General features: G+C 34.3%; 2 protein-coding genes and 1 long non-coding RNA gene across 3 annotated transcripts; 1 reads left to right on the forward strand and 2 right to left on the reverse strand.

Annotated features, from left to right (window-relative positions):
• Nucleotides 1-4849: 4849 nt before the first annotated feature.
• On the reverse strand, nt 4850-5536 carry LOC125186070. The gene is made up of 2 exons (XR_007170356.1): nt 5193-5536; nt 4850-5113 (listed from the first exon to the last, which is right to left on the reverse strand). It is a non-coding gene; the product is annotated as an uncharacterized LOC125186070 (long non-coding RNA).
• Nucleotides 5537-8750: 3214 nt separating this feature from the next.
• On the forward strand, nt 8751-9383 carry LOC125189667 (putative wall-associated receptor kinase-like 11). Its single transcript, XM_048086922.1, has one exon. It carries the CDS (start codon nt 8751-8753, stop codon nt 9381-9383), a length of 633 nt encoding a protein of 210 aa, XP_047942879.1.
• Nucleotides 9384-24658: 15275 nt separating this feature from the next.
• LOC125189668 lies at nt 24659-25969 on the reverse strand. The gene has a single exon (XM_048086923.1). The coding sequence runs from the start codon at nt 25967-25969 to the stop codon at nt 24659-24661; it is 1311 nt and encodes a 436-aa protein (XP_047942880.1).
• Nucleotides 25970-26175: the final 206 nt, after the last annotated feature.

Consider the following 26175-nt stretch of genomic DNA (forward strand, 5'->3'; position numbering starts at 1 on the left):
CTATCACAATCACTACAAAAATATGTCAATTTACCGACGGAATTACCGACGGGAAATTTTCGCTACGAATTATCGACGGAATCACCAACGGTAAATTTTCGCTACGATATACCGACGGAATTTCCGTCGGTAATTTAATTCCTTTTTTAATTAATGCATTTTCGTCAGTAATTCCGTCGGTAAAAAATTTACCGACGAGCTCTTTACCGACAGAAAATTTACCTTAGACCCTAATCCGTCGGTAAAGAGCTCATCGGTAATTTTTTTTACCGACGAAAAATACATTAATTAAAAAAGGAAATATTTCACCCGCGGAAAATTCCGTCGGTAATTCGCAGCGAAAATTTTCCATCGCTGACATTTTTTTTAAGTGAATCTCACCAATCTAGTGAAAGTCATTAGTTGAAGTGTCACATAGAGGACATCAGAGATAGGGAAGAAGGTGGGAGGAGAGCTGCGATTCGAGTTTGGATGAGATTCTTGGTGAAAGCAATGAGATTCTTCAAATTCTGCAGCAGCGTGAGCTTCCGAGTTTGGATGTGGAGAAAGCTGCTAGGATTGACGAGTGGAGGCAGGGACGGAGCCGGGAATTTATATAAAGAGGGGCAAAATTATACATAGATAAAATTTAAGAGTTTCAAGAGGGGCAAATAGTGAGAAACTACAACAAATTAATTTTATAATGTATATTTTATATATATGTGATGAAATTTGAGGTGGGGCATTTGCCCGTACTAGCTATGAGCTGCATCCGTCCCTGAGTGGAGGGCATCCATGGCACTGGTTCATATTAATATACTAGTATAGTAGTACACTAGTACTACTAATTTTCGTGTAATTTATCCATTGTTTTTTTAATAATGTGTGGTTATAACTTTTATCTGTTTTGGGATTTCAGTTGCAAAATAAAATGTGTGTTCTTATCTATGTTGGTTATAACTTTTTATATGCTTTTGCTTCTTAAAATCATATGTATGGACAATGTGGAACAAATTAACCCTAATCCTATATGAAAAACATGTTGTTCGAAAGACTAAGGTGACAAGTTAACACTAATCCTATATGAAAAATCTAATATAAAGATAAATTTAATCTAGGAAGGAAATCGAGTCGGAGACAACAACTAACAAAAAGATAAACTAAAACTAAATTCATAGCAAGACCACGTCCATTTCCCATGCAAACTCTCTAGCTGGGCCTTAAAATTCGGCCCAGAAACTATCATGGTATTGGGCCTTTAACTCCATGGCCCACGTATTATTCACAAGTATAGTATTTTACACTATTAAAATCTTGCGAAGATAAAATTAGGAGTTGTTTAGCTTATTCTAGATATTTGATTCTCTAATTTACAGATAAATCTAATCTAAGGACTGAAGGAGAACGGTGATTAAAGTAGTGTTCATGGTTAGCAGGACCTATATTATTAAATTAATAAAACTTTCCAAAAATGAAATGCACATATTTTTGTGGACGGACGAAAATAGAAATTGCACATATTTTTGTGGACGGAGGGAGTATAAAAAAATTAACTAAAGTCATAACAAACCAAGGTGAGATGTCCATTTCCCATGCAAATTGCAAACTCTAGGTGGACTACTCTCGCATGGGCTTTAACAAATGAGCCCAGAAACTATCACGGTTTTGGGCCCTAAACATAAAATTAGGAGACTGTTCTTGTAACTCTTGCACACTTCCTTATGAATAGAATTTAGCTCAATATATAGAGCATTTGAGCTGCAAAAATGTCTTCATTAATTCCTTCATAAGCCACAAATATATCATAGGCGACTAGGAAGCAAAATTAAGATAGGCATCTGATTAATTACAGCAAGCAATCTAGCTGCAATTGATGCAGCAGTATTCTACAGTGGCTCGAGGGACATTACTACATGTATAAGGTGGAATTGTCAACAACTAATACGCTGAATTCTCAAGCACAATTATGTGGTGCATCAGAGTCTTCCATCATCATTCATCCACCACTACATACGAAGACCAAGCTTTTAGTCGTTATGGTATTGGACTTTAGTTCAATGAGAATTTTAAAATATAGATTTGAAAGTAGTATAGATTTGAAAAAAAAGAGGCCAATTGGCAAAGAAAGCTTCACAAATTAAGACCAAAAAAAGTTGAATGAACCAAAATCGGTGAAACCATCATAAAACTAAGATAAAACTAAACCCTAAATATGTGATACATACAAAAGTGCTCCGACGTCATGTACAACGAGAACATAAAAACCACCATAATTGACGTTGACAAAAAAAATGTGAAAATATCGAGAGAGTGACAATAGAAAACTCATTCAAACCCACATATTGAGTGACCTAAATTATCTAGTCCATTAAGATTACACATATTACATTTTGATAAATATAGGATCATTTTGAAAAATATGTAGATTATTGACCAAATCGGACAATATCAAACTATTGTTGCAGTCGACAATCTGAACAAGTGGTATTAGAGCCAAGTCGAGTGGGGCCTAGGATGACTTGTTCGGATTGTCGGCTGCAACAGCAGTGGCGTATCTACGATTTTTAATTCGGGGGTGCGATATTTATATCGATTTGAAGCTTTAAAATTCGATCGGATCATTTTTCTTTTGTCTTGTTAGTGGAAAATATCTTATTTAGATATTTTTGTTAACTATGAATATTTTATATTAGTATAAATATAATAATTATATAGTGGTAATAAAATATCCTTAAAGTAAATCTTTTGAATATAAATTATTGGAACAAAGTTGCAATTACTACCATAAGGGAGTGTTCAATTGCTAACTAATTAGCAATCTTAAACTAATACTAAATCTTAGCCATTAAATTAAAAGATCTAGTGGTTGAAATAATGTCACATGGATTATACTTTTAATTACGAAAATTAATAAATAAAATTAGAGGGTATTAATGTCAATTCCCTCTCATTAAAATCATCTTAAAACTTTAAATTTACGTACTCTCTCGATTTAAATAATTTTTTCACAAAAAATATACCAAATTAAAGATAATTTTATAAGGATTCCAACGAGATCTCAATTGCATATGTTCCGACGACGTTCGGATGATGAAATTTGATATTTTTTATTTTAGTTTTCGTAAATGTTGATAACAGATTTTTATCAACAAATACATCAAAAAATCTCAATAAAACCATGAAAAAATCTCAATAAATATGTGTTGATATTTTCTTGTACTAGTGTTGATATTCTTATGCCATATTTTTTATATTTGTAATACACTATATTGATATAAAAAAACATTCACGAAAATTATCATATTATAACATAATGACGATATTACCCTTTTGTTGATATTTTGTCTACTATTTATTGAGATTCGTAAGATTTAATCTTATCCACTCATTTTAAAATCCAAGGGTGGAGATTTGGTCTTAATTTTAGATTAGGGTGCTATAAGAATTAGAATATGACCCTACTACAAGAAAAATAAATATATAATAACCAAATAATTGATAAAATATTTGTAAATCTTATTAGCAAAAATATAATAATGAATATAAATTATTCAAGGAAATATCTATTACTTTTCTAATAGAAAAAAAGCAATGTAGTAAATATAAATAAATATTGAAAGTTTTGTATTCAAACAAAATACTACTCCCTCGGTTCCTCCGTCCCAAGGAAGAACTTGGGTGAGTATGAAGAATAAGAGGTATTTTCCTACTAACCAATAGAGCTTTCCTTACAAAGGCTCGACAATATATAGTAAAGATCTCAAATTTTGGGGGTACAACTTATTCCTATACTGGATACGCCACTGTGCAACTGTAGTTTGATATTGTCCGTCACATGTACGACCTGAAGGAAAAGGTGAACACAGTTATACAGGAGAACTTGATTTAGAAACATACTGCTGGCTTCTCAACGAGCCGTGGATAAATGTATATTGCTGCGATAAGAGGTCGGTCAGTTCATACCGAGAAGAGCCAAAAATAAGAAATATAGAGTAGGCCGAATTCAAATCCAACGAATTCATCGGGTGTCAGATTCACCTCTCCCGATGCTTGAGTTTATAAGATCGAATACTAGCTAATCGGGCAATAAGAGCGTCCACAATAGGGTGCCGCGGCTCCCGCCCGAGATCGAATTTCTTGTTGTTTTTTTTTTGAATTTTCTTTTTTTTCCCCTAAAAATATACCCATTCCTCTCATTATTTTCACACCATTCCAATCTTCACTCTTTTAAATTTTTCTTTATTCCACTTTCAAAATATGAGATGTCGATAATTTTCGTTGTATAATTTTTCCGTTCTTGTAATACAACGAAGATTTGAATTTAATTTTTCTATTAAATTATGCGTTTTTTCCTAATTATTATAGTCTGATAATTTTTATTCTAATTGAATTAAAATATACCAACAATTGAAAAAATAATGTGATTTGTGGCTATGGCTTGTCCACTATTAGGCTGGACAAATTTTTTTTTTTTTTTTTTTTTTTTTTTTTTTTTTTGCCGTGGACAAGTTTTTGTGGCTGAATTTGTAGCTTGGCCTTGGGCTTGGATTGTGGACTCTAAGGTTTAGAATATCAGTATACTCGATCTCGATTAGTAATTGAATTTACTCTTCAGTTTTTTTTTTAATTATTATAAATTTAGGCCACAGCTGAACTACTATCTAGTTGTCACACAATTGGTCCTAAATTCGTATATATGTTTATGATTTGACTCGAAACAATTACCGAATACATGACTTGCACATTTGATGAAGAATGTTATTGGCATGTTGCCTGCAAATTTAGGAGTTTCAAGGTTTTTCAACTATGAGTGACATGACTATATTTCTGAGGTGGAATATTCAACCATAATTTCCAGGGACGACTTGAGTTAACACGGCAAAGACTTGATACTCTTTTCATTGAACTAAGACTCTGTGGTACAATCAAAATCAAAGAGAAGCACAAATCGAAATAATCGAGCAAGCTTTCGAGCTCGTGGATTATACTACTCCTGCTATTACTTTGAGCAAGAATCACTCGATTCAACGATGCCATGGATAGGCATGTATATTGCAGCAGCTTCTGCCGTCTGCACACTTGCAATGGCGGCCGATGCTTTCATTGGCTTCCGAAGCAAAAAGTATTGGCTTCCCTGCAAGTATTTCTCTCTCACACACTTAGCAGTAGCCATGAAACTGCCAATAGATCTAACAAATCTGGACGTCACCTACCGTGATAAATACGCAAGGATGGGCAGCGTTGTTTTGATGTCGACTGCTATGAGTAATTTCATGACATCTTTGGGTTCAGTGGCGGATCCAGGGGGGGGCAGGAGGGTGCGGTCGCCCCTCCCCGGCAGCCAAGAGGGTCGAATTTGTCCTATGGGTTGGCCGAAAAAAGCCATGGTCGCCCCCTTCGAAAAAAATTGAGGAGGAAGAAAACCTGTGATGAAATGAGTGGTGGTGGAGAACCTTCCAAGATGAGAAGGTGACTTGAGATGAGAAGGTAATTTGAATAAACGACACCGGCGGTAAATGAGATTGGGGTTCGTTCAGTGAATTGGGGAAGGAAGCTTGGGAAGAAGATGACCATATTGGACTTATTTGGAGAAAGATAAGGTTTAATGAATAGGACAATCACCAGTTTTAATGTAGAATTGATAAAGTAAGAGAGAAGGGTAAAAAATAAGAGAGAATGAGAAAAAGTAAGTGAGAAGTAGGAATGATATGTAGGGTTATTATTTGCTGAAAACTTTTCATAAATGAATGTGCTCTGTTTTTTGTGCACGGTCAAAAATGGTAAATGTGCCCTGTTTTTTGTGGAAGGAGGGAGTAGAATACATTAGTTTAAATATAAAATGTAATTATAGAAAAAAAATATAATAAAGACATTATGTCTCTCAAAAATCATAATAATACTCTAAAACTAAAATATTAGTTAAACCGCAATCCTGCTTTATCCAAATTTTATTAAAGGGGCAACCTCATTTTTACCTTTTACCATTGGTCAAAAAATGCGGATTTCTTAGTCTCATTATTTACTAAGACGATTTCAATTAGTTTTTTTTCCCTCATAATCAATGAATTTTAGTATTTTACATCAAAATTAGTATTGTCTCCAAATCCTTATAACTATTTTAGGAGAAAGAGGGCGTACACAAATTTTAATTTAGTTTTCTAAAATATGATTTTGACTGACTGTCACAGGAACACGTTTCTTGGAAGCAGAACTAATTGACATGAGCAGAAAATCGCAACGTAAAAAGCTTTTCCCATGTAGTTATGCCTTTATCCATGAGAGGAAAAATTGGAATGAAACCGTATTTTCATATCCTTTGTACTATCTGAATAACTAAACGGCATTGGCAAATGATAATTGGGCATCAACAAAAAGGCCACCGGTAGTGCGCTTGGACTGGCTCGTTGGCGCTGAGAACTGCAGCCGAGCTAAGAGTTCTAGCACTTACGCGTGTCTAGACCAAAGGAGTGATTGTGTTGATTATGTTGATGACTATTATCATATTGTAGGATACACATGTAGCTGCCCAAAAGGGTACGAGGGAAATCCTTACTTACCGGGAGGATGCAAGAGTTAGTTTCTTTTCTCCCCTAGTTCTTTTCATTTCAAGTTTTCTCTGTCTCAAAGAAATAGACCATATTTTCATTTTCGTCCATTCCATAAAAATAGTCTATATCCATTTAGGAAACTTTTCCACGTGAACAAACACCACTAACAATCATTCTCGCTTAATTTACCAATTCAACTCCAAATCACTTATTTCTATGGAACGGAGGGAGTACGAAAACCACTTATGAATACATGCTTGCGGTAACTTGGCTCTATCTCATTTGCTTCTCTGCCAGCAATAATTCCCTCTTCAAGTTCACCTGCCAGAAGTGGATGCATGGATCAATGTGGGAAAGTATCGATTCGATTTCCATTTGGTGTGGGTCCAAATTGCTTCTTGGAGCCATCTTTTGAAGTTGTTTGCAACAAGGACACCCACCCCGCCACACCCTTCCTCCGTCTTTTCAAGGCTGAAATCCTTGAGCTGAACTCATCGAAAATTATTGTCAACTACATGAACCTATCTTCAAATTGCTTCAATTTGTCAGAGTCAGACTATCAAGTTGAGCTTGTCAACTACATGAACCTATCTTCAAATTGCTTCAATTTGTCAGAGTCAGACTATCAAGTTGAGCGGAGCTTGAAAATCTATTTGTTGAAAACGCAGTATCGATTATCAGATGACAACTGGATCACCGATCACCGCCATTGGCTGCAATGTTATGCTTAACGGGGTTGTTGGACAAGACAGGCGAACTTCTTTACGCAGCAGCTGCGCAGCCATTTGCTCTGACAATCAGATCTATGCAGGTGGTGATAGTTTGTATGGACTGTGCAGGTATGGACCAACATTTTATGCAGGTGATGGTTGCTGCAGAGTACCAATTCCAAGAGGTAATAATCAGTTGATGTTTGGTTTCTAAACATTCTCTATTACCCCATTAAAGAGCTTGACATAAGTAGACAGTGAAGTATGTGTTGGATCATTTGCAGGTACATCGTACCTTGAATATAATTGGACTGATCTTGGTGAACGAAGGACAAGTTCCAATATTTCATTGAATACACTAACAATGAAGATGGAGATGGTTCATTACAAGTTCCATTTATGAATTACTCAAAAGTGATCCAAGGTCAAATTGTTCAGCCAAGCATGGCACTGGATTAGAGGATCGGAAGGATGAATTGCAAAGAAGCCCAGCAGGATCTCCCTAACTTCGTATGTCGAAACATTAGTGAATGTGTTGATTTTAATGCTACGCTTGGAGGGTACCTCTGCAACTGCTCCGAAGGATACACAGGCAATCCCTACCTCAATCCAGGCTGCCAAGGTTGGTAACCTCTAATCTTTTGCCTTGTTATGCTATAATAATTTACTATTTGGCAATTCATCTACAGATTTATGCTTTATCAAATTTTCAACTAGTGATTATCTTTTGAGCTGATATTGAATGCGCTGATAATACAACTAATACATGCGCCTCAAACTCAATTTGCAAAAACCTTCCGGGGACATTTCTCTGCTCATGTCCAAAATGGTATATTGGTGATGGGAAAAAAGATGGCACATGTTACCTTCCGCTGCCACCATCCAAAACCAAGATGATTATCTTCATAGGTAACAGTATAATGTTTCAACTCTCATATCAATCTGTTTGATACTCCCTCTGTCCATTGCTATGCATATTCCTTTTTGGGATGCCCGAAGTTAAATGAGTCATTTCCTTTTATTGGCATTCCCTCTATTACTTTTCTCTCTATTTTAGTCTCTCTCTTACTTTATTATCCTCCATTAACTAACAAAACCTCATTTTCATAAATACCGCCTGAAAATAAATGACTCACTTAAGATAATCAAACCAAATAATCAATCTGGATCATTGGAATGGAAAAATAGATGGTATAGATCTATTCCTTGTTATAAAATTTGTCAATTATATATACATCAATTTATGATTAAATTGGAAAATATAGATGCTAGTTAGTTCTCCTAAAAATGTGATAAAATTTTGAATTTTACATAATTCTTTCAATTCAAATCAAACCTTTATTGTTTGGAAGAAAGTAATAATCATATATGTGGCTCAATTGACGTCTTTTTATTTTGTAAATTTTACTATTAATTTTCTCACTCTGAAGTTTCCATATAAGTATAGGATCTGGATTGGGATTTCTACTTATAATCTCGATGGTATAAATTGCGGCAAAAGAGAAAGAAAATTATGGTAAAAGCTAAATTCTTTAAACGAAATGGTGGTCTTCTCTTGCAACAACAGACAAATAAAGGTGCGTTTGGAAAAACAAAAGTTTTCCCAGCAAAGGAGTTGGAGGTGGCTACAGATAACTTTAATGAGAGCAGAATTATTGGACAAGGAGGGCAAGGCACAGTCTATAAAGGGATGTTATATGATGGTAAGATTATAGCGATAAAAAAATCAAAGTTGGTTGAGGTGAATCAATTGGAACAATTTATAAATGAAGGGGTGATACTATCACAGATAAATCATAGGAATGTGGTCAAATTATTGGGGTGTTGTTTGGAAACTGAGGTTCCTCTGCTTGTTTACGATTTCATGCGAAACGGGACACTATTTGATCTAATACATGATCCAAGTAGTGAATTTCCATGTACATGGAACATGCGTTTGAAAATCGCAGCAGACATAGCTGGGGCAGTGGCGTACTTACACTCTGCATCTTTTGTGCCTATCTATCACAAGGATATCAAGTCTACTAATATCCTCCTAGATGAAAAGTTTGTTGTCAAAGTATCAGATTTTGGAATATCGAGGACTATTGCTACATATCAAACTCACTTAACTACTCTAGTTAAAAGGGATGTTTGGATATCTTGATCCTGAATATTTTCGGTCAAGTCAATTCACAGAGAAGAGCGATGTTTATAGTTTCGGGGTTGTTCTTGTCGAGCTTCTTACTGGGCAAAGGCCAATATCTCTTGATAAAACAGAAGAGGAAAGAAGCAAAAATTCTGATACTTTGATCCGAAGAGCGAAGGAATTGTTAGTGTAGGATCAGGATGCAAAAATTCAAAAGATAAAGTATAGGACCAAAATCATAAAATGAGCATATATTCAGGACCAGTTTTTGCCTTTACTGTACCTTATTAATTATCTCACTTTACTTTTACTACTTTTGGTAATGGAACTCACATTCAACTAATCCGCTTTCATTCAAACTTTATTATAAAACTAATATATAAAGGTGGGGTTCACGTTCGACTAACATTTTCAACTCATTTAACTCTATATTTCTTAAAATCCGTTCAGATTCAAAGTGAGACACATAATGGATAATGGAGGACAAAGGGAGTATCTAATTCTAAAAAATCAAATCCATTTTCTAGATAAATAGCTTCTCTCCTCTCTTCCTTGTCGATATCCGCTACTGGTATTTCCAGGTATCCTTCGAAATTTTAAGTTTATGCTTAAGGATAAGGTGCTAAACCACTATGCTTAACTATATCATTTTAGGTCCGTGAATTTTAAAAATATCATTTGAGGTCCATCAACTATGGGTTAAAATATCATATCAAGTAATTTTTAACTACTTTCAAGTTTTTTAGACGAAAATACCCTCAATACCTTAAAGGGTATATAATTTTAATAAACTTATCATATACTCATATTTTTTATAAATATCTTTATAATATATTTTTAACAAATTTTCTAAATATAATTTGACCTTCAATATGATCACTTAATTTTGTGACATGCAAGTAAAATTGCTTCTTTAATTTTTTATATTAAAGAATTTTAAAATTGTATAAACAACTTTTCTTTAATAATAAAAAATCAAATAAGGATCTTTTCTTGAATGTCACAAAACTAAGTGATAATATTGACGGTCAAATTATACTTAGAAAATTCATCAAAAATATATAGTAAAGATATTTATAAAAAATATGAGTATTATGATAAGTTTATTAAAAATATATACCCTTAAAGATATTGAGGGTATTTTCGTCCAGAAAAACTTGAAAATAGTAAAAGAATACTTCAATTGATATTAACCCATAGTTGGTAGATCTCAAATGATATTTTCAAAGTTCACGAACCTAAAATGATACTTTGACAAAGTTTATGGACCAAAAAAGATGTTCACTCTACTATTAATTAATTAGTTCTCTTTTTATACCTTATATATGTATGATATAGTTATAGTATATTTTTCATCTGTCAACAGTTTTCATAATGTTGTTTAAAAGAATTCAGTTTCTTTTATATCTATGAATGTTCCAATGGGTGCTACTTGACAAAATCAATTTATTTAATAGTCTTAGTCGTCTCCCAAGTCAAGTAGAGAGATATTTTAAGCCAAGCGTTTGAACATCTTAATAGTTAAAGTGAAAGTGAGATAATAAAATTAAAGAATGTCTTAAAATGGACAATACACTAGTTATTTAGATAAGTAGGTTGTCACCAAAGTCAATTAGTGAGATGTTTTAGTCAAATATTTGAACCGGTCAAAAATCTATATACGTACTCCCTCCGTTCTATAGTAATAGAGTTATTTTGCCATTTTGATACGTTCCAAAGTAATAAGGTCATAACCTTTTTTAGTAAAAGTCAACACATTTTTTCATATCTATTTTACTCTCTCTTACTTTTTTCTCTCTTCATCCCTCTACTTTTTTAATTTTTCACTTTATTCTCTCTTTATTTAATTCACCTAACACAATTTTTCTTAATCTCCGTGCCGAAAAGAAACTCCTCCATTACTATGGAACGGAGGAAGTATTTAATAGTTATGTCCAAAGTCAAGTAGTGAGTTATTTTAGGCCAAGCTTTTTTTGATGATACCTATGCACTTTCACTCAATTAAACTCTCTCACTATGTGTCCTCTGCAACTGATCATCTCTTTCTTTCTACTTCTCCCACCACTATTACTCTCTGCCGCTCTACATGCCAAACCTATATAATGCTCGTCTCCAAAGTCAAGTAGTGAGTTATTTTAAGCCAAGTTTTTTTTCCATGATAGCAAAACTCATTCACTTGTCACCTCTACAACTGATCATCTTTATCTTCCTAATTCTCCCACCATCACTACTCTCCGCCACTCTTCATGCCAAACCGGGATGCCTCGACCGGTGCGGTGATTTACTCATTCCATATCCATTTGGAGTTGGCGAAAATTGCAGCCTCAACCCATATTTTGACATCAACTGCGACTCATCCACTGACCCTCCAAAAGCTTACCTCTCCATTATGAAAAAACAAGTGATTGAATTCGATCAATCTTACATTCGGCTCTTAAACCCCTACACGATTTCAGCTTGCTATGATGAGGATCTGTCAACGGAAGATAAACATAGTATGTCTGTGAACTTTTCGGGAACTCCATATATGCTTCCATATGGAAACGTGCTCACTGCAATCGGGTGTGATGATATGATGCTGCAATCCAACGAAAGTGCCGTCCTTGGCGGCTGCTCGGCGTTTTGTCCTGGCAAGAGTGATGCCGGCTTCGGAGATTGCCACTTTAATGGTTGTTGCCATCAAAAACTAGGCTACGGTAATTGTCAAAACTCAAAAGTAAATATTTTAAGGATTAATTATATAATCTGTTCATATTTTTTTTATTTATCAATTAATACAAGATCTCAATATTTGAAATATGCAAGTTCCATCTCAATATTTTCAACTTATCTTATGCATTCTAATCTTATTAATTTGTATGAAATTCGCATTAAAATTATTAAATACTCATTTTTATCAAACTCGCATTAAATTTATTGTTGTCTCCAAATTCCCTAACTATTTTAGGAGAGGGAGGACGTTTCTTGGAAGTAAAAACTGATATACTTGAGTGGAAGAGAACAACGTAAAAAGCTTTTCCCACGCAGCTATGCCTTTATCCAGGAGAGGACAAATAAAAATGAAACCGTATTTTCATATCCTTTATATTATCTGAATAACTCAACGGCATTGGCAAATGATAATTGGGCATCTGCATCAAGGCCACCGGTAGTGCGCTTGGAGTGGACCGTTGGGGCTGAGAACTGCAGCCGAGCTATGAATTCCAAACGTTGGGCAGTGCAATCAAAATTAGGCGGAAATTGAAGAAAGGAAAGAAATTGTTGCCTTGTGATATCAAATCTCTCCTATTAATTGTAGGATTCGAAATTACCATCTTTTCTATTACTTGGAGGATACTTTTCTACAAATTATAAATCCTTTTCAATCCTATATATACCCCATAACCTAATTCATAATATTCATCTCAGAGTCTCCAATCCTCTCCATCCCTAGACTTCTTCCATACCATATTCTACATATTATTCTCCTATCTTCCATTGGAGCGGAGCTATGCAGATCCAGGCAAGAGAAGACTGAAGACTGCATAATTCAACCTTGGGTTTTGTTTTGTTTTTCTTCATGTCTAGTACTTTTTGTTGTTTTACTTGTCTATGAGTATTAAACATCTTTTGTAGAACTTTTGGTAATATGCTATGATTTTGAGTTATTAATTCAATTGTTTTCCTTGTTAGCTCTTGTAGTTACTTCGATTTCTCTTGTGTTTATACATTTGTTTGACTGGCCATCTTATGAATGCATGTGGATTTTACTACAAGAACTGAGAAGTGAGTAGTCTAATTTGAAAGAGGAGAAATTGACGTCTTTGCCAATAAAATCGAGAGATTTGAGCCTTTGAATGAAGCAAAATTATCTTAGGAGCTTTTAGGAGTTGTTGCCTTAGTTCTAGGAAGGACACTTCGGTTCTAGGTAGCAATCTACAAATTATATGCTTCGAGAGAAGATATAGTTTTACATACGTGATAGCTTAGTAACTCTAGAGACCGTAATTCAAGGAAGTCTTTTGGATTTTAGCTTTTGATTGTGATTCCTAAAAACTCTGCATTCCTTAGCCTGTTTTGTATTTTATTTATTTTTATATTTTCTGTTATTTATTTATTCTTTATGTCTAGTTTATAAATTCAAACCCAAAAACCATATGTCTCTAAATAGTACATAACGCTTAGTATATGATAGACAGTTGCAATCTTATTCCCTGAGTTCGATATCCCGGTACTGACCTTTAGCTATACTAGATCTACCCTGTATACTTGCAAGAATTTTTAGTGCTAATAAATAGTGCATCAAGTTTTTGGCGCCGTTGCCGGGGAATATTATTGTTTTAAGCTGATATTGTAGAACGGTTGATAATATTAATTTGGAGTGTAATATTTTGTATAGTTTTGTTTTGATTTTTATTCTTTTGTTTATTTGTTTTGCAAGGAGCACAAAGCTCAACAATGGATTACTTTGCGCTCGTATGGAAGATGCAATTATTTGCTACAACATTTGATAAGCTCCGTAGAGCGTGGGTAAGATATAAAATTCCTTGTTAACTGCTCTCTTCTCTTTGTTTTGTTTTCTAGTTTAGTTTGTTTTTCCTTCGTAGAACTGAAGTTTTTCTCCGTAGAGATGAAGCTAATACTAGTTTAATTTCATTTTTTTTTCTCTTTGCTTAAAAAAACCTTCTGTTTCTAGTTTAGGTAGATTTTTTAAAACGTTCTGTTTCTTTTAATTTTTTTTCTTTCTTTCATTTTCTTCAAAAAAATTAAAAATTCTTTAAAACAAAAAAAAATAAAAACTCTCTGTTCGTGACTCGCTAGTTCCTATCTTGCTGGCATTAGTATCTGTTCATAGATTTTTTTTTTTTTTTTTTTTTTTTTTTTTTTTAAGCTTTTCGTTTCTTTAATATTAAAAAAAAAAGAGAGAATACACCTAGATATCAGCTCCACACTTATATTTTGTTTTCAGCACATAACTCACACACCACACTTCAAATTCACATCACTTAATTTCTTTACATTCTACCAATTATTCTTGAGCTCAACTGTCAACCAAGGTATGTTTTTCTTTTAATTTCTGAGTTTTAACTTTAATCCTTTCATTGAATGACTTTGTTGTTGGTATGTATTGATAGTTTGGATTGAATTTTGATGAGCAATGATGAATTTGTAAGTATTGGATTTTTTGAAATTAATTATTATTGGGTGTGCTAGAGTATGTTTGATCTTGGTGGCTGAAAATTTGAATTTCCCATTGATTGATACGCATAGTTCATGTTCATAGCATTGTGAGACTATTTTATTTTGCATGAATTGTGTATATTTAGTTATTTTGCTTGATCATGGTTTATTGTTGAAAATTCTTGCAATTAATTGAGGGATAGGGAAGATAATGGGGGATGGAAAATGATCATGTTAAGGTAGAAAATTTGATTTGCATATTCTAGGCCTTAATTTGATATAAGTTTGGGGGAATGCCAAAAGTTACTTGTTATATCCTACTACAATTTTCTTCATTCTATGCTCACATTGCGAAATTGTAGGTACAAAAGGCATCCCAAAGGAACTCTTTAGAATAGGGATAACTTAGAGCACTCCCAATGCTCTCCCTAAAAACTCCCTTATTTCTCCCTAACTCCTGCCACATCAGCACCAAAATTTATCCCCAGTTTTTAGTCAACTTTTAGCCAACTGCTCCAATGGTTTCTCCCTTATTTCTCCCTTATTTCTCCCTAACTCAACATTTCATTTTTACATCATCATTTTTAATATTGTTTAATTTTTCCTACAAATGTGTTTAATAAATAGATTTATAATGAACAATTCATCGTTGTATTAATCATTGGAAAATATAATACAACGAGAAAAAAAAACTACAAATAAAAACCATAAAAAACAAAGATTTAAAAAAACAAAGATTTAAAAAAAACTACAAATAAAAATCATTAAAAAACAAAGATTTAAAAAACAAAGATTTAAAAAAACTACAAATAAAAACCATAAAAACAAAGATTTAAAAAACAAAGATTTAAAAAAAAAAAAAATTATCGCCGAATCGCGCCCACAGTGGGCGGCGATGATTCGGCGATAAATCGGCGATAATAAGGGAGTTGGCGATAATAAGGGAGTTTTATCGCCGAATTCTCGCCGAATTCACTCCAACGCCCGGCGATAATCCGGCGATAATCGGCGATTTTTCGCCGGATTTAACGCCGACCCATTGGGAGTGCTCTTATGAGCTTCAAATAACGTCAAGCTAAAGACGTTAACCAAGCGCTTGTTGGGAGGCAACCCAACATTTGGTATCAATTTTTTCGTATTTATTTTAGTTTTAGTTTTATTTGTTTTCTTAATTTACTCTCGTCCCTACCGACTTTTCAAACTTATTCTTAACATAGTTTTGAATAAGTTTGGGGGATGAAGTGGTGGACCGTGAGTTTAGTTGTTTTTGCTTATTATTTTTGCTTAGATTAGTTTGTTTTTGTTAGTTTTTGTTTTAATTTTATTTTAAAAAACCCGAGGTTAATATAGTCATGAGCATAACATAGAAAACTTAGAAATACTCATGTTTAGGGACATCAGACCGAGTTGCCTATGATGAAAAGTTCTATTATGTTTTGTTTGAGTTGACTTGATACATTGAATTGAGAGTTTTGTTAAGAGGTGCACAATTAATGAATTGCTTGTTTACCTTGAATCATGCTTATACCTTGTGCGACTTGAGCCATAAATTTCTTTCTTGTGTGATTTATCTGCATTCATGTACTTGTTTCTAGAACTTGCTCCCAGTCTGCCTAAGTCTACATAGTGTTTAAATGATAAAAGAGGACGTTAGGCCATCCTTCTTAGCTACTTTATATATACAAATTTTTGACCTTACTCAAAATTTTTTTCCTAGCTAGCCACTTTGAGTCTTTAAAGCCTTTTTCTTTGGAAGCTAAATAAAGGGGGAATATCCTTACACTCTTGGGGAAAGTTAGTTTATATCTTGTGAAAAGAGTTGGAGAGATAAGGTAGAAAGAAAGTAGTGTGTTTAAATGTAAAAGTAGCATAGACATATGTGGTTTGAAATTGAAATTTTGTTGAGCATAAAAAAAAAGGATGTATAAAAGAAAAAAAAAATGAAAAGAAAAAAAAATCGAGAAAGAAAAAAAAAAGAGAGGAAGAATGAAAAGAAAAAAAAATCAAGGAATTTGGGAAGTGGGAAGAAATCTGGACGAATAGAATTTACTGAGATTTGAATTATTGGTTGGGTGTTGAGTTTGATGTAGTAGAAACTGATCACTTTTGCTATGTTGGGTTTAGTCAATTTTTAGCCAAATATTTCCTCACCTTACCAAAGAGCCTACATTATAACCTAAAACAAAGACCTTTCGGATTTTTGATTTTAATCACATAAAGTAGAGGAGGGATTAGACTTTGAGCAAGCTTATGGTAAACTTTGCATGTTGCATGATCTGAGAGCATATATTCTTCACCTTATACACTTTGAGAGTGAGTGATAAACACGCTTCTAAACACTTGTGAGCGCATGTACTTCAAGGTGATCAACGAGCTAGTAATGAAAGTGCACTAATAAGCTTTGCTTGATTTGATTTGTATTCTTGTCGAAGTCTTTATTTTTCTATTATAAAAACTGAGGCAACTATGAAGTCTAGACCTTAACATCCGTGTTTCTTAATTTGATTTTCTCTTGTTTTGTTTGAGGACAAACAAATATTTAAGTTTGGGGGATTGATAAACACGGGATTTGCATGTTTTTAAGGCCTAGATTTGGCTCTTTTTAAATGTCGATCTTGCAAATTATGTTCTTAAATTGCATATATTATATATTTTGGTATTTTGACGTGTTTGTTGATAAATGATAGAAAAAGATAGGAAAAGGTGCAAAAAAGGTGTCAAGGTTCAGCAGCCTCTGTTCGAGCCCATCTTCCAACGAGTTTGAAGTCCAATCAGTGCTTAATACATATCATTCTCTTCGTCTTCGAAATAGCTTCGCGTGGGTACCTTGAACATCTAAATCGGAGTTCAGTGGAGAAAGTTATGGCCATTTTACGAACGTTGCGCAGTGCAGTCAAAATTAGGCGGAAATTGAAGAAAGGAAAGAAATTGTTGCCTTGTGATATCAAATCTCTTCTATTAATTGTAGGATTCAAAATTACCATCTTTTCTATTACTTGGAGGATACTTTTCTACAAATTATAAATCCTTTTCAATCCTATATATACCCCATAACCTAATTCATAATATTCATCTCAGAGTCTCCAATCCTCTCCATCCCTAGACTTCTTCCATACCATATTCCACATATTATTCTCCTATCTTCCATTGGAGCGGAGCTCTGCAGATCCAGGCAAGAGAAGACTGAAGACTGCATAATTCAACCTTGGGTTTTGTTTTGTTTTTCTTCATGTCTAGTACTTTTTGTTGTTTTACTTGTCTATGAGTATTAAACATCTTTTGTAGAATTTTTGGTAATATGCTATGATTTTGAGTTATTAATTCAATTGTTTTCCTTGTTAGCTCTTGTAGTTACTTCGATTTCTCTTGTGCTTATACATTTGTTTGACTGGCCATCTTATGAATGCATGTGGATTTTACTACAAGAACTGAGAAGTGAGTAGTCTAATTTGAAAGAGGAGAAATTGACGTCTTTGCCAATAAAATCGAGAGATTTGAGCCTTTGAATGAAGCAAAATTATCTTAGGAGCTTTTAGGAGTTGTTGCCTTAGTTCTAGGAAGGACACTTCGGTTCTAGGTAGCAATCTACAAATTATATGCTTCGAGAGAAGATATAGTTTTACATACGTGATAGCTTAGTAACTCTAGAGACCGTAATTCAAGGAAGTCTTTTGGATTTTAGCTTTTGATTGTGATTCCTAAAAACTCTGCATTCCTTAGCCTGTTTTGTATTTTATTTATTTTTATATTTTCTATTATTTATTTATTTCTTTATGTCTAGTTTATAAATTCAAACCCAAAAACCATATGTCACTAAATAGTACATAACGCTTAGTATATGATAGACAGTTGCAATCTTATTCCCTGAGTTCGATATCCCGGTACTGACCTTTAGCTATACTAGATCTACCTTGTATATTTGCAAGAATTTTTAGTGCTAATAAATAGTGCATCAGATATGAAATTCAACACATGAAATTAAGTTAATTTCTAGTACGTACGATGTTTAATGAAAACATGCTTTCTCTATCTCATATGCTACTCTGCCAGCAATAATTCCCTCTTCAAGTTCAATTGCCAAACGTGGATGCTTAGATCAAAGTGGAAAAGTATCAATTCCATTTCCATTTGGTGTGGGTCCAAATTGCTTCTTGGAGCCATCTTTTGAAGTTGTTTGCAACAAGGACACCAACCCCGCCACACCCTTCCTCCGTCTTTTGAAGGCTGAAATCGTTGAGCTAAACTCATCAAAAATTATTGTCAGATACACAAACCTAACTTCAAATTGCTACAATAGGTCAGGCTATCAAGTTGCGCGGGGCTTGAAAATGGACTTGTTGAAAACGCAATATAGTTTATCAGATTACAACTGGATCACCGCCATTGGCTGCAATGTTATGCTTAACGGGGTTATTGGACAAGAAACGAAATTCTATTCAAAGCAGTTGCACAGCCATTTGCTCCGACAGTCCGTCATATCTATGATGATGGTACAACTTACGCAGAATGCATATATGATCAAACATCTTATGCAGATGATGGTTGTTGCAGGGTATCAATTCCAAGAGGTAATAATAAGTTGATGTTTTTATTTCTAAAAAGAATTCAATAGATATTATGGGTAAAGTTTTACATTGAAAAACATTTCTTGTTTGATACGAGATTTGATGTAATGTTATTTTTATAAGTTAAGTGAGAGAAAATAATATTTGAGATTGCAGCTTCTTAATTATTAAACCTGTACATTCTCTAACACATTCTCTAATGGTTATGTTAAGAAAAATATATTTATAAGCTCAAGATATAGTTTTAAAATATGTTATCTTGACTAGAAAATGTTGCAGTAATGAGTGAAATATGTGTTGGATCATTTTCAGGTACAACTTACCTTGAATCAAATTTGACTCATCTCCGTGAACTACCGCCAACTGCCAATATTTATTGCAGTTACGCCTTCACTAAATAGATTGAAAAAATGAATGAAAGGGAATTTTTGCTTACGAATAACTCAAGCAATGATCCCACTGTTCAATGCTAAACTGATCGCGAGCATGGCATTGGATTGGAGGATCGGAAGGATGTATTGCAAAGAAGCACGGCAGGATCTCGTTAACTTCGTATGCGGAGATAATAGTGATTGTCTTAATTTTGATGCTACGCTTGAAGGGTACCTCTGCAACTGCTCCAAAGGATACATAGGCAATCCTTACCTCAATTCAGGCTGCCAAGGTTGGTCTTTAATCTTATTCCTTGTTATGCTATAATGATTTGTGTGTAAATTGACCTACAAATATATGCTTTGTAAAATTACAACTTGTGATTGTGTATCGAGCAAATATTGATGAATACGCTGATAATACAACTAATACATGCGTCTCAAATTCAGCTTGCCAAAATGCTCCGGGGACATTTGACTGCTTGTGTCCAAAAGGGCATATTGGTGATGGGAAAAAAGATGGCATAGGTTGTATTCCACAACTGCCATCCAAAACCAAGATGATTATCTTGACAGGTAACAATATAATGTTCCAACTCGCATATCAATCAGATATGCTGCTCATTGAGTTTTACTTATTTCTAAAATTTGTTAATTTTCTCACTCTTAAGTGTGCTTGTAGGTATAGGCTCTGGATTGGGGTTTCTTCTTCTAGTTTTAGCGTTCTTTTGGTTGTATAAATTGTTGCGAAAGAGAAAGGAAAGAATGGTAAAAGATAAATTTTTCAAGCGAAATGGGGTCTTCTCTTGCAACAACATACGAATGAAGGTGCACTTGGAAAAACAAAAATTTTCCCTGCCAAAGAGTTGGAGGTGGCTACAGATAACTTTAATGGGAGCAGAATTATTGGACAAGGAGGGCAAGGAGGTGCCAAAAAGTTTTTTTTATCAAATGTCGTGGATCTTTTAGATTTGTGGTTTGTTCCTTGGGTATTTAGTTACTTGATTTTTTTTATTGTGTTGAATCGATGTTTAAAGCATGTTTTTCTATTACGATTTAATTTTTTATCTCGATTTAAATTTTATATTTGTTTAATGTTATTAGTCTAATTCACTTCCATCTTATAATGTGAATAAACATGAAAATATACATCAAATGATTCTATCCATGAAAAACTTTTATTCTTCATTTACTAGTTTTTGGATGTGTAGCTGTTTCTTGATCGCCTTATTCCTGTTTATTGGCCTTGGTTTGAATACACTTATTTGTTAACTCTTTTATACAAACTAGTGTCCATCACCCGTACTACGCACGGAACATAAGATTTTCAAATAAAGAATACAAATTCTAATGAAACTATGGAAAATAAGAATTCAAAACAATAAAAAGATTTACAAAAACAAAACTCTAAATGAATAATTTACTCATCCCTTATGAATGAAACATTTCAAATTCTGTAAACGATTTTATACAATTTTAATTTATAATATAAAGGGAGTAAAATAAATAAAATAAATGACAAAGAAGAGAGGTGCGACTAATGATGAAAGAGTATGAGCAAGTTAGAATACGATAAACAAATAAAGAAAATATATGTGTGAGTAGAGATCAGAGAGAAAAAATTAGATAATTGGAAAAAACAAATAGCTCAACAATTGTGATCAACAAAACATAAATATTCATAAATTTTGAAAAACTTCTTTGTAAACAACATTTGTAGTGAAACATTTTATATTCGGCAAACGATGCCTACAACTTTAAATGTTCATAACATTATAAACAATTAATAACATTATAAACACTAACAAAAGGAAAAATATAATTCTCCCAACTTATACCAATCTGGAGCAACTTATTTCGATTTGGAGTATCCTTTGTTATCAGAGATTCAAACTTGAGTCTAAATTGGGGAAAGAAGACTCGTTACATACCACTCCATGAATATCAAAATCTTATCACCAAAATAAATGATTTTAGATAAGATATTTGTCTACCTCAATATATTTATGAATTTTAAAATTATACATTATAAATTTAATATTAAGCTTATGTTTGTCAATATAAATTATAAATATAATATATACTTTGTCATAACCTCCACGTGTTACCTAACAAATAAATGAATCGAATATGAATTGCATCTTTCTACTTAGTCTACGATAAATCGAAATTCTTAGTTGCTCAATTGAATATAAAATTATTGGAATCCAAAATTCTCATTCTCTCGGCCATCCGCCGCCTTGCCGCATCCTCAGCCTTGCCACCCTCATCACTCATCATCGGAGTGGGGTCGCCGGATTCCAAGACTCCTGCTATGCTGCAATCGATCGGAAAAATCAGAAAATCAGAATATGTAAGAAATATCAATATCAAAGCTTAAATTCAAGAGAGAAAATAACACAAAAAAGTAACGTACTCATTCATGGAAAACGTATTTTGTGTCTTGTATTTATAGTGGTTCAAAGTTCAAACAAATTCCAATGTTAGCCAACATATTAGTTAATTTAAAAAATGTTTTGGATCTCAGCATAATTTTTGGGAAGATAAACAGTATTGTACCTCCCAAAGTCTGATTGCCATGCTTTTCTCGGTAATAGTACATGCAACTTTTTTGGGAAGATAAAACCCAATGCCCATGCTTTTCTAGTTAATAGATACATACATGATACAACTCATATGTAGACAGTAAATGTGGACATTACTATCCATTTTCTCATTTCCAAAAAATACTTCATCAGTCCGCCTTTAGAAGCTCATTTCTTGGCGGTATGAATTTTAAGAAATGTTAAGAAAAGTTAATGGAAAAAAGTTAGTGAAATAGGGGTTCTACTTATTTATATTAATTTTAAATGAGTGGAATGAGTTAATGGAAGATGTGCCATATTGTCACACATACAACCATCATCCATCGTGTTGTTCTCTTCTCCACCCTGACGCAATAATCCCACCGTCCACGAAAAATAAACCACATTTGCCATTTTTTTATTGTACACGAAAAATAGATCAAGTTTAAAAAATGACCTCATATTTGCTACCTAACACAATTATACACTACCTCTCTCTTGTTGTTTTCGCTTATCTTTTATTTTAGTAATTCCACATTAAAACCGGTGTCATTCACAACGTGATCTATTTTTCGCGGTGGACGGAGGGAGTATGTTAAATGCCCATTAATATTCTTTAATACTCCCTCTGTTCCCCATTAGGAGTAGCACTTTGACCGGGCACAGGTTTAAAGAAATGTAAAGAAAAGTTGGTTGAAAAAGTTAGTGGGGCGTGAGACCCACTTTTTTATATTGGTTTTATAATAAAATATGAGTTAAATGAGTTAGTGGAATGTGAGACCTACTTACCATTTATGGTAAAAGTGAAGTGCTACTCTTAATTGGGGACGGACCAAAATGGAAATTAGTAACTCTTATTCGAGGACGGAGGGAGTAATAGTTACTTGTTTTTGAATTTATTCCATAACTTTAAAATTTACTATATATTACTATAAAATTATTGTAAATTCCTAGTATTAGTATTTGTTGTATTATTTATAATTGAAAACTTTAATATGGTTAACAATCTCTAAAATTGAAAAATCAACACTCTACATTCGTTTTCATTTTTCAATATATGCAGCTGGGAAAATGATCAATACAAAAATGTATCTCAATACAAAATCCAGACCAAATCCTGACCATGAGATTTTTCAATCTAATAGTCAATAATTAAAGAAAAACACAGTGGATCATTATAAAAAAGTTTTAGGTCATATTATCAAATTTGGGTTAGAGGTCATGTTAAGATCATTTTATTTAATCCTTATTATAATGACATAAAAATAAGTTTACGATGACCTAAAAATGACCTATGTATGCTTGGTTCTGTATTATTGTATCAAGAATATAGTACAGTGAGAATGTTTTTAAAGATGGAAGTAATTTATTATCCCAACTTCCAATACATCTTCTCCATCCTTCAATGCTTCCAAATCTGCAACCTACAGTCCGACCTCACCGGCGGCGAAGGAGGACCGGGAAAATTAATAGGAAATCCCATTCGCTTCCGACCCCTCCGATCCTGGCTCCGTCCCCGACAATAATGCTTCTCGGCGCCGCTTTCATTCTCTAGTGTTCCAGCGGTAGCTAGCTTGGCATGTGCTGCGTCCGTCAATGCCGGTAGCCACCGCATCGACGCCGAAGTAGTCGCCCTGAAGCTGACGTTGAGCCGCCGGATTTTCCCAAGTCCAGATAGCCTTTTCCGCCCTACTTTCCCTTCAATTTCTCCAAAGCCGTCGACCTCTGCCACCATTTCTCCAAAGCCATCTACCTCCGATTCCTCCAAGTTGCTATAGGTAGATTCATTTTCTTAATAAGTCACAGAAGGGCATTTAGCCAAGCTGCTACTTATAATACTCCCTCCATTCTCTCATAGTTGAAGCGGAACTTTTCGGCACGGAGTTTAAGAAATGAATGTTGAGTGTGTTAAATAAATAGATAAAAAAGTAAGAAAGAGAAAAATGTAAAGAGAATAAAGTATAAAGTGAATAAAGTAGAGTAAAATAAAGTAAGAGAGAGTAAAGTAAGAGAGAGGAAAAAATTACTATAAATGGAAATGACATAACTATGAGAGAATTTTTCGAAATGAAAAAATGACTCAACTATGAAGGAACGGATGAAAGGGAGCCGTAGAAGTTCAAAACTTTCTGTGTAAGCCACTGTAGTTAATTCTCTGTACAACTTCATGGAAAGACTCAAAACAAATAAAAAATATTTTTCTTTATGAGAAGATCACGTGTCAAGAGGATATGCTCATTTTCCCCCCAAATAATTTTTCGCCATTTTTGTTAATTTCCCTGCAACTGCCACTTTAGATATAGATTGCTTCTCTTCGTAGAATAGTATTCCAAGTTTAGTTTCTCTCCGACTTATCAAACGAACATCCATCCCGTTTGTGGCAAAGATTCAAGGCATACTTTACGTCTTCGTTTTTAAATTCCCCGTCAATGAATCATTTACCATCTAAATGCAAAAACATCATAAAACAATGAAGCATAAAAAGTTATAACAACTCTTGATAAGAACGCATTTTATTTTGCAACTGAAAACTAAAGCACTCAGGAAACCAAAAAAAGCAGATAAAAGTTATAACCACGCTTGATAAGAAACATTTATGACTGAAAATAGATCAAACAACATGAAAATTACTACTATGCTGTTGTTGAATTGTCACTTGATGATGCTGAAGGAGATGCCAAAGGATCTTCAGTTACCAGCGCAATGGACGCCCTCCACTCGTCTATCTTAGCAGCTATCTCCATATCTAAACTCGGAAGCTCACGCTGCTGCAGAATTTCAAAAATCTCTTTGCTCTCGCCAAGAAGAATGGCTGCTCGCCTCACACTTTCTTCCCTTTCTTTGATGTTGCTTTTGTGACACTTCAATGTTATAACCTGCACTAGATTGGTGAGGCACGCTGCTAGTATATCCGAGATGGTGATGGATATACTCTCAAATAGCTCGTCACCATCTTGATTCTCGTCATCTCCCATTCCTAACAAGATCGTTTGAGCAATCCTGTACATTGAGTTAGCAGCTATAACTCTAGCAGGCCAGTTTAGAGGATTCTGCATTAGAATATCTCTCGTTTGAGCCGTAAAATCTGTCACAATCTTTTCTGCCATGTTAGAAAGATTTCGCAGTGTTTCCTTCTGCGTTGTTCCTCTCACTCTCGTGCTCTTCAAATCTGTCTCATCCCATTTTTTGTACAATTCAACGCCATCCCAAACCACAACTGCTGCTTTTCTGATGCTTTCTAACTCCCCGGATCTGTCTAGAGTTTCCTCAATGAGCTTCACAATGGACAAGCCTTCGCTAACACTAGCCAATAACTGTTTAGCCTTATCGTCTGCGAAGTTGAGAAGAGCGACTGAAATGGTTGTCAAAGTCACCACGGGCAGAGACCAGCAATTCGGAGGCTCTTGAGAATCCAAGCTTGGGATATCGCTGCTGTCAAATCGTCCCACCCCATTGAAGTTTGAAGATTTCTTTAGAAGCTGGATCAGATTCTCGGGCTGCTTTTTTTCGCCTACTTGTATCAGCCTATCCGCCTCGTTGCATATGTTCTTGAGGACTTTATAAGGCAACTGTGGCTCCCCTTCAAGTAGAAGAACATATTGCCTAAAATCCACTTGTGTTCCATCACTTGATTTAGATTTTCCCACCCTTAAAACTGAACTACCAAACCAAGCAGAGAGGAATATAACTAGTTTTCCAGCTGAAACAAGCAGAATCAGAAATCCAATGCTGAAATTCAGAACGAATCCGACTGCATCACGAAGTAGCTTCTTGCTTACGCGGTTTTGAACTTGAAATGGAAGCGATCTGTCTCTCCACTCCACCAGCCTCCAAGTCCAGTAATCGTCAACCTTCAGTTCATCTCTGAAGTTCGTTCGCTCCATCTCAGCAATCTTGAACCACGAAGCAGTGAACCATCTCAGCAGAGGAGCAATAGTTCCCATTGCCACTCCAAGGGACTGAATGATTAAAATCCAGTTGACTGACCAGCCGTAATCCGAAGTAAGAAACACGGAAGAAACAATGGGACCGGTATCGTTGGTACTATCAGTACCCAAGCTCGAACCGTACTTTACAAACCGGGCTTGTACCAAAAACAGAGCTGTGAAAACACACAAGAGTCCGGAAATAGAAGAAATGGCAGACCTTG

The sequence above is a fragment of the Salvia hispanica genome, chromosome 5 (assembly GCF_023119035.1).
Source record: "Salvia hispanica cultivar TCC Black 2014 chromosome 5, UniMelb_Shisp_WGS_1.0, whole genome shotgun sequence".
Classification (NCBI taxonomy): Eukaryota; Viridiplantae; Streptophyta; class Magnoliopsida; order Lamiales; family Lamiaceae; genus Salvia; species Salvia hispanica.

Bases quoted from the DNA above. Each gene is read 5' to 3' on its own strand.
- LOC125189667 (XM_048086922.1), top strand. From the start codon at position 8,751: ATGGTAAAAGCTAAATTCTTTAAACGAAATGGTGGTCTTCTCTTGCAA.
- LOC125189668 (XM_048086923.1), bottom strand. From the start codon at position 25,969: ATGGGAACTATTGCTCCTCTGCTGAGATGGTTCACTGCTTCGTGGTTC.